We start from the raw sequence: 13,712 nt of genomic DNA, 5'->3' as shown, positions 1-13,712 counted from the left end.
TTTTCATCCTTTCTAAATCTTTGCAGTTAAAAGTTCTAAAATTAATCATGGTTCAAAGTCTGGATATTCTTGTGGCACAAAGCTCCTCCAAAATGCTTTTGTCAAATGAGTGTTTTGTGTATAGAGACTGAATTCACTGGCTACCCTGAAAGAAGCTGTTCTGATCAAATCTGTGTTCTAAAAATCTTTTAGGATGAGAAAAATGCTGCTCTCTTTATGCCAATCTCTTTTTGTTGTCAAAGAAGCCTTGTTAAAATGCCAGGGATTGTGTTATGATGGAAGTCAGACCCTGTAACACTCTCCCCATCCTTTAAATGTATGAAGCTGAGCTGATCTAAGAAATCGGAAATCTTGATCTAAGATTCAGAATCTCCAAAGTGACTTACTGGGTGGAATTTGTATTGCCTTCTCTGTGCACTCTGTGGCATAAACCCACTGCAGGGAATTATTACAAAATAATAATAACAAACTGAACCATGTTCTTAAAATGACACACATGTGGCTCTGAAAAGCTAGTGAAGCCATCTCTGAAAAGTATGAATTTCTGATTATACAGGCAGCAGGAATGCCCCCTTCAGTAGCAACGTTCAGCACTTCTTGTTTTAGTACCAAATGGGCACTTGAACACAAGCTTGACAAGCTTTTAGACTTGGTTATTCTTTCTATAGTTACTTAAATGGGGATTTAGTTCCCTAAATGTATCTTTATGTGTTAGAATATTGTGCCCTAAGTGTCTTCATTCCTGAATTGCCAGCCAGGGATTATATGAAACAAAGCACTTGTCAGTGTTTTAAGGCCTTAAACTGCATGTGATGAAACCTATCTTGGAGAAAAGCTACTTGGCTCAATGCCAGTGCTTCCCCTCTTGAAGGAGCAGCTGAAAATTGTATTTGGGGCACAGAAACTTTGGGAACTGGGAGCTAGTTTATACTTCCTAGGGGCTAAAAAATGCCATTTGAGTGCAACACACTGGGAATATCAGGAAAAAAATGTATATGCAAGTTTCTTTGTCATTGTTTCATTGTTTCATCACCCTGTCCTTCGTGCTGACTGTCGAGAGTCTCAGGATGTGTCTGGAGCGGGAAGCCTGAGCTCAGAGCAGATGGTAAACAAAGACCTCAGAGGACAGACTCATGCAGAGTGAGAAATCAGGAGAATTGCTTCCAATTCTGCTTTGTCTGAAATGGTCTTCATACATCAACTTGGCTAAACAACTACACGGTTACAAAATTCTCACTTTTCTAAAAAATAAAACCAAACCCAGTCCAATACCTGCCCTCAGTAATGTGTGGGTTCCTCCCACCACAGTTCCTGATGTTTCAGTTCAGGTCTGATTTCTTAAGCAGTTGTTCATGAGAAGGATTTCTACATGCTGGGCATCTCAGCATTCTGGAACTATGTGAGGTACCTGTAGGAAAACTAAGATTTCCTGGAAAGCATATTTAAATTATTTTCTATCCAAATAGAAAAATAACAACTCCAATATGACTGCTAATTTTTCATGGAAAAGATCAGTCTTTATTGTATTGCTTTCACATCTGTACACAGGAACATGAGCTTAAACAATCTGCCAAGTATTCTGTGTTAGATAATGAATCCATCTGACTTATATAAAATTCACTCTCTGATCTATTTCAAAACTCACAATTTAAATAAAATATCTTCCTAGCACAGTTCTTGCCGTTATACTCCCTGAACAGAACCTCCTTGCAGTCACTCCTGCATATTATCCCCTGAGAAAGCACTGCCTTTGAACTACTGGCTGGTAGAGTTTTCAATGTGTGATTGTAAAACCCTCTTAAGCTATATGTAGAGCGTGTCCACTTGCGTGACATGGTATTTATTCAAAAGTTTATCAAATCTGAGTAACATCTTGATTTTCTGTTATAATGGAACGTAGTTTATCTTATTTTTCATACAGTCCATCCCAGAATTACCCATGGAAGCCCAGCATGGTGCATGAGTCACTGCAGTTAGTGCACCCTCAAGAGGCAAAGACCTTGAAGAGAAGTCACAACTGACAAGGTCTGATGACAACTCTTCTGGTTGTTCTCTTGTCCTTATTTCCATCTCCACATTTCAGAGCACAGTTTCTTTCCAGGACTTGATCCATTATCCTGGTCATAATCCATGTCAGGTGTTTAATGAATCTGTTTAAAAGAAAACACATAAATACAGAGTAACCTTCCATAGCTAAAATGAACAGAATAGTCACTGTGTATGTGAGATATAGCACCATGTCCTTGACTTATTAAAAAAAAAAATGTTTAAAAATCAAACCCTTTTGTGACTAGGGGTAATAATTGTTTGAGCAGTAAAGGCCTGAACAACCTTTCATAGAAATTAATGTCACAGTTCCTGTTACTGTCAGAGCACACAAGTCCTTAGTGGGTTTTTAAGAGAGGCCTGAAGATATCAGTGTGAGGGTTATGAGAGGTAAGAGAGTAAGCTGTGAACCACAGTCCATCGTGCCAACTAGTAAGGGATGTTCTCAGGACAGTACAACAGCTGTGACATACAGTGGGGTAACCTATTTTATGCCGGGTTTGATATCATCAGATCTATTCATTAAAACTGATTTTTGAACTGGCTACTCTCTCTTGACAAGATACTGTTCATTAGAGTGTTGTTATTTTTTGTGTCACTGTGTTAACCATGTATTGCCTACATTTGATGTAGCTCTAATTTTGGTCACTTTCTCTCTTAATTTAGAGTCATGTTGTTCAAACCACTTTGGATCCACTGGTAAGTAGTTACAGAATTAAGTAACATTTTGGGGTAACTTCTTGGTCTTACTGGCAAGAATAAATTACTGTTATATTGCTTTATCCCAGTTCAACCCATTTGCCTTGCCTAGGTCAAAGTATCCGACTGCTATGAGATGATTTTTTTACTACCACCAGAGGTAAACACAAGAGCTGTGGATTATGACGTTGCTGGGCACTAGTGACTGTATCCATTTGGTGGTGTGATCTTACAGATCACTAATTACTACAGTGCAGAATGGTGCAGTTCTGAGAGGGGATGACTGTGTGAGGATGAATCTGTGTTGAGGATGAGCTGAGGTACAGAAGGCCAAGAGCAGGTCCCCTGGCTGCCTGCAGCTCATCTGGGCTGTGTGGAGCGAGTCTCTGGAAGGACAGCTCTTCTCTCCTTCCCCTTTCTGGGTGTGAATGAAGAATGAACTATGATGATCACATGTTCTGCATGAGCTTGGACAGACAGAGGAATAGTGCCATGAACAAGGGTGTTAAAGGAAGCTGAAAGCAAACAGGCTGACACAGTACTAGGGGAAAGGTTCTTCTGTGGATTGAAAGCAGATTAAAAGATTGGAAGGAAAGAATAAGCCTTGGTAGGAAAGAACTCAGTAGCAGAGTACACCAGGGACCAATTTTTATTCATCACCATTACTGACCCAGAGAAAAGAATTAATAAAGGAATCTTCCAGACTGCAGAAAACAAGCTCTTTCAGGTATTCAGAGGCTGAATAGGAAGCAAATCCAGAAGGATTTCATAACATTGAACGGGCAAAAGGTGTTGGGTTTGGAAAACATTTGCTAAAGGGCTGGGCAGCAATGTAACATCCCACATCCTATCACTGTGGATTCTGGGAAGCACAAAGAGAACAGCCTGCAGATTTTGGTGTCCCAGAGAGCATCCCCTGCTCCTGTCAGAGGTGGAACACAGGGTTAGGGGATCGTGGTCTGACTCATCATGACATTTCACATGTTCCTGTGTGCCAGTTACTGCAGATGCTGGGTCAGAAACAGAAAGCTCTTGTGTCCAGAGAGGTACTTCTGTCCAATGTCTGTCAGCTACAGCACCTGCTAACAGCAAACATCGGCTCAAAATCCTGTCTCTTAAGCTAAGGTTACAAAAAGGGGAAACAGCAGCTCTACCAGGTAACTCATTTCATGTTTATTTGATTGCTTCCCAAGTGGAACTAAAAACCGGTCTAGAGCAGACAGTTCAGGGAGAGACTGTTAGTATTCTGCACTGTAGATCAAATTCTAGGCTGACTTAAAAATAGCACAGCAAAATGTATGGGGCCTCCAAAGCAAAGTATAAAGCCATCTAATGGAAGTTTCAAGTACTGCTGTAGGGCCGCTAGTCCAAGACTGTAATTTGTTGTGGCAGATATTAAATGGGGTGTGAAGTATACAATTGACCAGGATATTCAATCTTGCCTTTCTCATTTTCTAATTAAAAAGCTGTCCCTCAAATTTCATGTGAACCTATTTTTTAACAGAAAATTTCAAAAATTTCAAAAACCAATGGAAAATTATAAGGTAGAGAATATTTTTAACATCTCAGAACCACAGTCTTCCAACAGCCAACACACCTGCAAGCATTTAACAGTATGGCTGTAGTAGCATAACTTCAGCTTTAGAAGAAACTCAGTCATGATATTTTTGTTAATTCTGCCCGTGAGGTTATTGTTCTTCACAATTCAGTCTGGACCAAAGGACACACAGTGACTTTATTTTTCATCCTGTCTGCTTTCTGTTTTCTGACTTTCTGTAGGAGTGTGTTTCAGATCTCCTGGCCTCTTTGGGCTCTGCTGCCTGACTGAGCCTTTGGTCTATTTTTCCTGGCCCTTCAAAGAATATATTTGAACTTCAAAGAGTATATAACTGAACTAGAGTTTTACCCAGCAATCATATCATTCAGTGCACGTCATCATTTTCCATTAAACCATTACTTTCCATATATGGCTGCTATTAGTCTTTGCCCTTTTTATCACACATATTAGAAACATGTTTGTGTCTTCAGAGAGCACCACTGAAATTATTCAGCTATTTTTTTCCAAGAGTATGGCCAAAGTACTAAAACTCATCTGGGAAAAGACAGACAGTGTGATAATTTCCCCAAAGAAATGGAAAGATTTAGCAGCTTGTGCATACTATTTAATCCCTTTTGACAGTTGCACTCCTTATAAACTAAAATCATTACGAGGGAACAAATATCATAGAGTTGGACTGGCCAAGTATACACACTAAATGCCTCTAAACAAATTATTCTTTTCTTCTATTTTAGGATTGTTAGTTATTAGCTGAACTAAAGTGGCACTTTTTCCTTCCTCCAGAGGAAACAAACATGAAGAATTAAATTGGATTCATTTCTTAATTCCTTTGACAGCTTAGAACTGGTAATTGGCTATTGCCACCTATTGAAGCAAGTTGATTACAGTAAGCTTCATTTTTATAGGAAAGAACTGGAGATTGTTTTTTAATTATTCTTTAAAATTACTTGTGGCTGAGGCTTTTAATGCACGATGTACTCAGGCCTGAACTATTTCTATCCAAAACTGAATGTCTCCCTATTTTCTGCGCCTTGTTTTAATTCACATTATTAACAGCAGCTTTTGGAAAGCTTTTTGAAAAACCTGCCTACTCTCTTTGCATTATATAAATAAATGCATTTGGTAGAAAATCACTTAGGACTGCCCATGGTTGTGGTTAATGAGTCTGTATGGACAGTTAAACAGAACCATGATTTTGTCTTCCTTTCATCTAGGATGAAATTCCTATTAAGTACAAAATTCTCTTTAAAGCAGAGTTATCAGGTGAGTTTGAACACTGAACTTCTATTAATTTTAATAACAACTAATAATTCAAACCACATTTTTTAATTGCTCTTAAGCCTCTTGTTACTATAACTTATAAAATAGCCAACTGATCTGTATGATGGAGTCAACAAGCCACCTTGGAGATTTCTACAAAGAGGGAAAAAAACATAGTGAAAAATGGTAAGGTAAAATAAGTAACAGATTGCTGTTCTCACTATTTTTAATATTTAAAGTCTGAAAAGGAAGAACTCGGGAAGTGGATTCTGATGCATTTATGTGATGCATTTATCCTGACACTGCTAGTGAAAACATTCTTCTGATCTGCCCTTTACAGGACATCTCTGTTTCAGAGAAACAAACAGAGGCACAGGTGAGTTAAGCTCACAGAAGACACCAGTGGCAGACACAGCAAGTAGTCCAGCATGGTTATTTCCCTCTTCACTGGGCTATGTTCCCATAGACACTGAGCCTGCAATTGGCACTGTATTGATGAGCTGGTGAGTAAAGCTATTTCTTTGATTCAGAATTTAGATGTTGACTTTTAGCAGAAGTGCTGAGTCATAAGTTTTTCAGTGCTGGGTTCTGCTCACTGAAGATATCCATCATACTTCACCTTATGAAAAAATACAGGTAATGATATATAATACTGTAATGTAACAACATATATACTGTATACATATATATACACTATACATATACAATGATATATAATATTGCAATACTTTAAGATTATATAAAATCGGTATTTCCTGTTCAGTTTTGATTATTGATTACTTTTGCTCATTTTCTTTCTTATTAGTGTACTTTGTGATGAGTCACATCTGATTTTATGAAAGTATGAGAACAGTCATGTGACTTTAGTCCAGGGGACTTCGAATATAATAAAGAACCTGGCACACTCACTCTAAAACAGTAGATGACACAAACAAGCTCAATCCTGTTCAGTTTACACAGATTAATTTCTCCATTTGAATAGGCCAGGAAACTTCTTTCAGCTGCTTTAGTTAGCTGTCTGCCTTCAATCTCTGCCACTAATTATGCTCAGAAACTTGGACATGATTTTGCTCCTACTGAGTTTATTCAAGTGAGGGTTTTGCTGCAAGAGAGAACAGAGCTTTTCTGATCCACATGTTCTTTTAATTTTACATCTAAATCAGCCTTTCCACATATTGCAGAATCACCTCTTGGGATTTCCCTCCTTTGTTTCCCTGTCACATATGCCACTCACCTCCAGGCTTTCTAAAGGCACAGAGGATGCTGCAAGGATTCAGCTGAGGCTAATCATAGCTCTTTGGTTGCTCTCAGAAACCACTGGTGAGTCACATGAAGAACACTCCTATTTAATGCAAAGAGGATTCCTATGTGTTTTTCATCACTGCTGGCAAAACTCAGACAAATTCCTCCTGCAGCATCTCCTGAATCCTCAGCACTTCTGGGTGTGAGGCAACAGGGCGGGTGGGGAGCCCTCCCAGGCTGTGGAGAGCAGGGATTAACACTCATACCGACCTCGGGTCACTGCAGGCTAGGCACCAAAGGAATTTAAATCTTCCCTTTCAGTGCCTTACTGCTGCTCCCAAAGCAGAAAACACAGCCCCAAATTAGGGCCCTCCTCTGCCACCTTGCTAAGGGACTGGTGAGGAGGAATGGCACAGAACAGTGAAGAAACCTGTAACCAGGGTATTAACACAAATTCCTTTTCAGGGTGACATGCTGAGTGTTTGCCTGGTAGCTAAATAATTATGCAATTTGTGGCTTGGCTGCTGCGTCTCTAAATATAATTAAATATATAAATACATGAAACGCAGTAATGGCATACTTTTTGCTGCCTAAGAATTGATCTAACTTTAGGGATTTGTGATTTGATTCTCCCTGGAAGCCACCATCTAACAGGACAGATTCCAAATTAAAGTGTCAAGGCTGGAGTTGGTACCTATGCAGGCAGAGCTCCATTAGCTCACAGTGGATACAGACTGAGACTTATTTTGAGTTTTATGAAGACCTCTGCATTTTGATTTCTGCATATGGAGATGATAGGGTTTTATAGTCCAAATATCAAGAAGTTTTCAGATCTGCTTATCTTATTAACATGAAGGAAAATTCTAAGAAGCCCATTTATCTGCACTGAACAGAATTGTGCTCAGGCCCTATACTCCATCAAACTATATGGTCATACAACAGGAAAAATCCACTGAGGAAAATTATGTCTGCTGCTCTCCTTAGGTCTTCCTGAAAACTGATGCAACTCACCATGACAACTTTAGTCAGAAAAAACAGTGATTTTAAAAAAGTATTTTTAATCCATTAAATGGCATTAACCCATTAAATGGCATTGGAGTAATAAGATTTGGAGTTTGGGGGAAAGTGTTTTGCAGGAGAAAATGGATAAGGATTTTTACACCAAATATTTTGCTTAGATTTCCATTAGCTTTTAGGAATTTCTTTCCTGTAATACGGAGCATGTATGTTATTTGCCCAGCTGAAAAAGGAGACAGCCACAAAAGCAGCCATCAGTGTTTCGTGGGGAGGTTTGTTCTGCTCCAAACCTTTTACTCCAGCAGAAGTGATTCTAATCCAGTTGCTTGGGATGAAGCACCAAATGTTGGTATGTTTCATTTTCAGTGACTCTATGCTGTGGGATTTCTCCAGTAGCAACAAAATCTGTTCACTCCCTCCTTATGTTCCCACGTGCCTTTGACCAAGTGTTGTTCAGCTGTGTTTGTGCAATCAATGTTACTCCAACACCAGTTTTTCCTTCTAAACTACTGACCAAAATGAGCTACTATTTCTTTATATGAAATCTGAATAGAAATATTTAGGAGATAATTTTAACCTACATGAAAGACAGAACAACAGGAAAGGTTGGTTTGGTTTTTTTTTCTAAATTAGAAGACTTTAAAATAGCTTGATGTTAACTGGTATTTGTACAGTGTGTTATGCTTGAAATCTTATAACTAAATTTCCTATTTTCATCATTTCAAACGGGGGGGGAGGTATCCTGAACTGGTTTTCAAATTTACAGACAATATTTTGCTAAAAAATCCAGTGGCAGATTTGCTAACACATTTAAATTTAAACTCTGAATGTTTTCATTAACATACATTTGGCACAGAAAGTCCTAGCCAGAAACAGTGATTTTCTTCCCAAATGCATCTTAGTATTTTAAAATGCTAAATCCTCACATTTCCAGAGTTTTAGAATCACTCAGAACTACAAGAAATTGATAACTACCTCGTGCTGGGTAGTTTGTCATGATCCAACAGAGTGGTTTTAAAGGGCAGCTGACTAAGATGTATTCCTAGCTCGAGGACGGTCCCTGAGTTGTACTAAATATTAGCCGGGATGCTCATTTAGATTCAGAGCTGCTTGCAGGACGGGATGAGCAGAGTCGCTGCCCAGCTGTACAGGCAGCACAGCTGCAGTGGCTCCATGAGCCCTCGGGGGAAGGAAGGGACGCTGTCCCCGCCGGCTGCCGGGCGGGGGGGAGCGCCGGGGGCGGCCCCGGCCCGTGCCCGCAGTGCCGGGAGCTGCGATGGAGCGTGTCCCGGCGCCGTGCCCGCTGTGCCCGCCCGGAGCGCCCCGCGGGCCTGCCCAGGACGAGCCCCAGGAAATTACTTACTTCCCTGGCGAGGTCGCCGCGGGCCTGCCCGGTGGCAGCGGGTCCCGGCTGCCCCTCTGGCCCCTGCACCGGGCGGGAAGGGTGTCATTCGGAAGGGAAGATGCTGCGCAGGAGGAGCCGGGACGCAGCGAGGGCAGCCCGGGGCCGCGGCGGCCCCCGAGCCACGGCCATGCCGGGACGCCCGGCCCCGGGCCAGGCGGCGGCACCGCTCGGTCGCTTCTGAGCGCCCCGGGGCGTCACTCCAAGTACCCGTCAAAGACATCCAGCTCGCTGTCCGTCTCGTAGAGCACGGAACCAGGGTCGGAGAGCATCCCCAGATCCACCAGAGCCTGGTCCATATCCTCGGGCAGGAAGACGATGCCTACATTGAGGACGATGTACTCCATCAGGAAGGCATAGTACAGGATCAGCACGTTGACAAAGAACAAGCCCACGTAAAACATATAGGGCAGCACCAGCAGCGCATGGAAGGCCCAGGACTCCACCGAATCCAGACGTGCCGAGACCGCGGCGGGCATGCAGCCGTGGGGGCTGCGGGGGCAGCGGGCACCGACCCGCCCGGCCGGCGCGGGGGGGGCGGGCGGCAGCGGCGGGGCCGGGAGCGGGGCAGGGCTGCACGACCGCAGCCCCAGCGGCAGCGAAGGGCAGAACCCCCGAGGAGCCCGAGCCGGACCTTGGGAAGAGGCGAACCTTCTCAGTGGCGCGGAGTGGCCGGTTCGGTCCCTTCCGTCCCCGGAGGACGAGGGGCCCCGGCGGCCAGCGCGGGTTCAGCGGCGCTGCCGCAGCCCCGCCACTGGCAGGAGGCTCCTCAGCGGCATCTCCAGCGCGGCTGCTGCAGTCCCGCCGCGGCTCCCTCCTCCTCCTCCTCCTCCTCCTCCTCCCGCCCGCAAACTTCGCGGCAGGAGCCCGCAGGCGCGCTGGGAGCACCTGCCGCCGGCTGCGGGCCCGGCCTGCGCGGCTGGACCGTGCTGCCCGCCCCGCTCCCCGCCCGCCGCCTCACCCGCCGCCGGGCACCGCCGGGGTGGGGATGGTACCGGTACCGGCAGCCGGGTCCCGCTGCGGCTGCCCGAGGGCTGGAGGGGACAGGAGGCGGCTGGCGGTGCCCGACCCTCGCCTTGCCCAGCCCTGCAGCGCCCCGCAGGTTTGCGCTGTTCCTCTGCCCCTGGAAGTTGTTCCCTGTCCCCTCCTGGCGCAGCGCTGCGGGCGCGGGCCCCTCTCGGCTGCGGTGCTGGTGTTTCGTTGCTGACCAAGGCTATGCCTCTGTCAAAATATATCCGAAAGCATGATGTTAAACTCGGTGCAATTTTAACCCTGGCTCACAGACTCTTCAGCTTTTACTTAATTTATTTCTCCGGTTAAAGCAAAAAAAAAAAAAAAAAAAAAAAGAAATCCCAAACTAGGTCATGACAGTCACTAATAGTCCTCTTCTCTTCATTCTTCTTTAATTTTCGAGCCGATTCAAAAGTAAAAATGCAATCATTATTGGAAGAACCTCAGCAAGGGGAATGTCAGCAGCTAAATTTCGCTGCTGTGTCTCACAGCACAGAACCTGACCCCACACAGCTGCTCCCTTTGGGTTATGGAAGGTGAACAAGGAATGTCAGGGAACAAATTTTCATTAAAAAAAACATTGCCAGCAGGTCGAGGGAGGTGATCCTGCCTTTCTACTCTGCCCTGGTGAGGCCCATCTGGAGCATTGTGTCCAGTTCTGGGCTCCTCAGGACAAGAGAGACACGGAGCTCCTGGAGTGTGTCTAGCAGAGGGTGACAAAGATGATGAGGGGACTGGAGCTTGTCTGACAAGGATAAGCTGAGGGAGTTGAGGCTGTTCAGCCTCGAGAAGAGATGGCAGAGAGGACCTCATCAATGTCTCTCGGTATCTGAATGGACGAGTCAGAGGATGGACGGGGCTCTGCTCGGGGGTGCCCAGCAATGGGACAAGAAGCAGCGGGCAAGAACTGATGCTCAGGAAGTTCCACCTGAACATGAGGAAGAACTTCTTCCCTGTTCAGTGACCGAGAACTGGAACAGATTGCCCAGAGAAGGTGTGGAGTCTCCTCAGTGGAGACATCCCAGAACCGTCTGGACACAATCGTGTACCGTGTGCCCTGGGATGACCCTGCTGGGACCAGATGACCCAGCGTGGTCCCTTCCAGGCTGCCCCATCCCACTGCTCTGTGCCACCCGCTCCCAAGGCCCAGCCCTCAGTGCCCACAGCGCTCCCTGTGAGGGGCGGTCCCGGCCCGCGCGGTGCCCGCCGGGACTCGCAGTCCGGGGGCGGGGCCGGGCCGGCATTCCCGGCGTGCCCCGCCCGCGCGTGCGCCGTGCGCGCCGGTGCCGCCGCCGGGGCTCCGCCGCCGCCGCCGAGGCTCCGCCGCTGCCCGCCCGCCCCGCTCCGGGGCCATGAGCGCGTAGGGCCGCCGGGGCCGCGCTCACCGCCAGCATGTTCGGCCGCTCCCGCAGCTGGGTGGGCGGCGGGCACGGCAAGGCCGCCCGCAGCATCCACTCCTTGGACCACCTCAAGTGAGAGCGCGGGGCCGGGCGCGGGCTCGGGGTGCGGGGCCGGGGGTGCGGGCGGCGCTGTCAGGGGAGTCCGACCGCGGGGCCGCTCGGGCGGGTCTCGCCGCCCTCTCCCGAGGGGAAGGGCACTGAGCGGGCCCGGTGGCGGAGCAGCCGCTGCGGGCCGGTGTCTGCCCCGCGGAAATCGGCCTGTCCGACCCGGAGTGTCCTCAGGGCGGACGCGGCTCGTGGTGTGATGTCATGTCACACTCGCTGTTTGATTTTTTAATAATTGCCACGGACTCTTGGGCGGAGTGGAGTGCGAGGGGTGATAACTACGGGAAATGTCGCACTCCTCTTGGGGGAGAACTTTGTTCGCCGGTAGTGGGGAGGTGGAAGCGAGGAGCCTTTCCCAGTGTAAGCAGGACAGAGCCGGAGGTGTGCGGGGTGTCGGTGTGAGCAGTGAGTCACGGCACGTCCAGGGCATGTGCCTGGATTGCGGGGCTCGGCAGCTGCTTGAGAACTGTAACGGTGGTCTCTGGAGCCCCGTATAAATCCCTGTGCTACTGCTGTCTGCAGAAGATGGAATAGTTGTTTTTTCTTTCCTAGTTCTGCCCCTGGAGAGTTGGCAGGATGGCAAGGGATAAAAAAACTTAATTTCTCTGCTCCATTTTAAGTGTTGTGCTGTTGCGAGAAAAATTAGATCCTCTGTGATAACTACTTTGTACTGAAAAAGAAAAGGAGGTCATTAAGAGAGGAAGCGTTTTCTAAATGAAATCACTGGGAATATGTAGCTCATTGAAAAAAAAATGAGTGAGAGTTTTCAATGGTTAGTGAGATTACAAGGAGGACATGAATGGGGGCTGACAGTAATGAGCAGGATGCACTGTGCAAGATTTGGATCTTGCAGTTACCTTATTGACATGAATTATGGATTCTGGTCCTTGTCCCTAAACTGGAAAAATGTTCAAAATGAGCAAGACTAACTGAAATGCATTACTTTTTGCCAAAGACAGGGAAATCAAGTGCATGAATACAAAACTGATGAGGCAGTAGCATTGCAGAAGTAATTTTGCACGGTAGGTCAGACTAGTAAGTCAACATGTTCTAACACTGCAGGAAAAAGGGGGGAAGTCATGCTCAGATATAAACATAGGAATGTCCTATTTAACGTAGGAGGTAACATGATTAGGTACTCAGTGCTAGTGGAGCTTTAGAACTGTCTGACTTTGATATTACACTTGAAGATAGAGCAAGAATGCTGATACAGGATGAATTTTGAAGAAACTGAACTTTAAGTTTAGAAAAAAAAATAGGCTGGTGAGAGGGAGACTTGAGAAGAAAAATGTGTCCATATGTTCTCTTGGAGCCACAGAGAATACAAAAACTACACACTGTTTGATTTGCAGCAAAAATTGGGCTAGAAGTGTTGTGGCTTATGCTTGACTTCTTATCTGAGAATTGAAGAATATAGTTCTCTGTTAAAATACTGGCTTTGGTCTGTTTGCTTTTTTGCATGTGCCTTTTTTAATTATGAATCCGAAATGGTAATATGGAAAGGACAGACAAGACCTTTAATCTGTTTAGACTATGTATGTTCTAAGTGTTTAGCCAGGCTGCATGAATTTCAACAGCAAAGGTAGAGGTAAGGTGAAATTTAGGGTTTTTCTGAGGTAGCAGCTGAAGTGGGTGAAGTAACAGAAAAGAAAAGGGCAGAGAGTCTTTGTTTTGGGTCATGAAAGAAAGTTGGTCTAGATAAGATCCCTTGATAAGCTGTCTGCATTCTCATCTTTTCAACCCCATGTCGTGTGAAGGAGTTGAGTATAACACCCCAGCCTTACTATCACAGATAAGCTCAGCCTGTAAAAGGTATCTTATGCTGTGTTACAGGAATGAAATCTGTCCAGGTCAGCCTTATGGGAATGGTTTTATTTTGAAACTGGCATAAAATAGAGTTTAGTCTAAACTGTAAACAATGCACCTGTTTAGTGATACCAAGAGAGTCACTGCTTTTTGTCAGTAAATGTTG

The 13,712-nt window shown here is 45.4% G+C and overlaps 2 protein-coding genes across 5 annotated transcripts in view; one reads left to right on the top strand and one right to left on the bottom strand.

The window, feature by feature from the left end:
* Nucleotides 1-1,492: 1,492 nt before the first annotated feature.
* DEXI (Dexi homolog) lies at nucleotides 1,493-10,025 on the bottom strand. Its single transcript, XM_051783193.1, has 2 exons — nucleotides 9,186-10,025; nucleotides 1,493-2,150 (listed from the first exon to the last, which is right to left on the bottom strand). Exon 1 carries the CDS (start codon nucleotides 9,701-9,703, stop codon nucleotides 9,422-9,424), a length of 282 nt encoding a protein of 93 aa, XP_051639153.1. The 5' UTR covers nucleotides 9,704-10,025; the 3' UTR covers nucleotides 1,493-2,150; nucleotides 9,186-9,421.
* Nucleotides 10,026-11,478: 1,453 nt separating this feature from the next.
* CLEC16A (C-type lectin domain containing 16A) overlaps nucleotides 11,479-13,712 on the top strand; it is a 63,420-nt gene continuing 61,186 nt past the window's right edge. For 2 of the 4 annotated variants that reach the window (XM_051783169.1, XM_051783184.1), the window contains exon 1: nucleotides 11,479-11,707. In XM_051783169.1, the coding sequence (XP_051639129.1) occupies nucleotides 11,628-11,707 (80 nt within the window). In that variant the 5' untranslated portion in view covers nucleotides 11,479-11,627. The remainder of the gene's footprint in view (nucleotides 11,708-13,712) is intronic. The other 2 variants (XM_051783183.1, XM_051783178.1) reach the window with 2 other exon arrangements.

Source organism: Manacus candei, unplaced genomic scaffold (genome assembly GCF_025592945.1).
Source record: "Manacus candei isolate 608988 ecotype Guabito, Panama unplaced genomic scaffold, ASM2559294v1 h1tg000002l, whole genome shotgun sequence".
Classification (NCBI taxonomy): Eukaryota; Metazoa; Chordata; class Aves; order Passeriformes; family Pipridae; genus Manacus; species Manacus candei.
Note: the sequence above shows the minus strand (reverse complement) of the source record. Positions and strands in the feature narration are given on the sequence as shown.

Coding starts and splice junctions, on each gene's coding strand:
- DEXI (XM_051783193.1), bottom strand. CDS start 9,703: ATGCCCGCCGCGGTCTCGGCACGTCTGGATTCGGTGGAGTCCTGGGCC.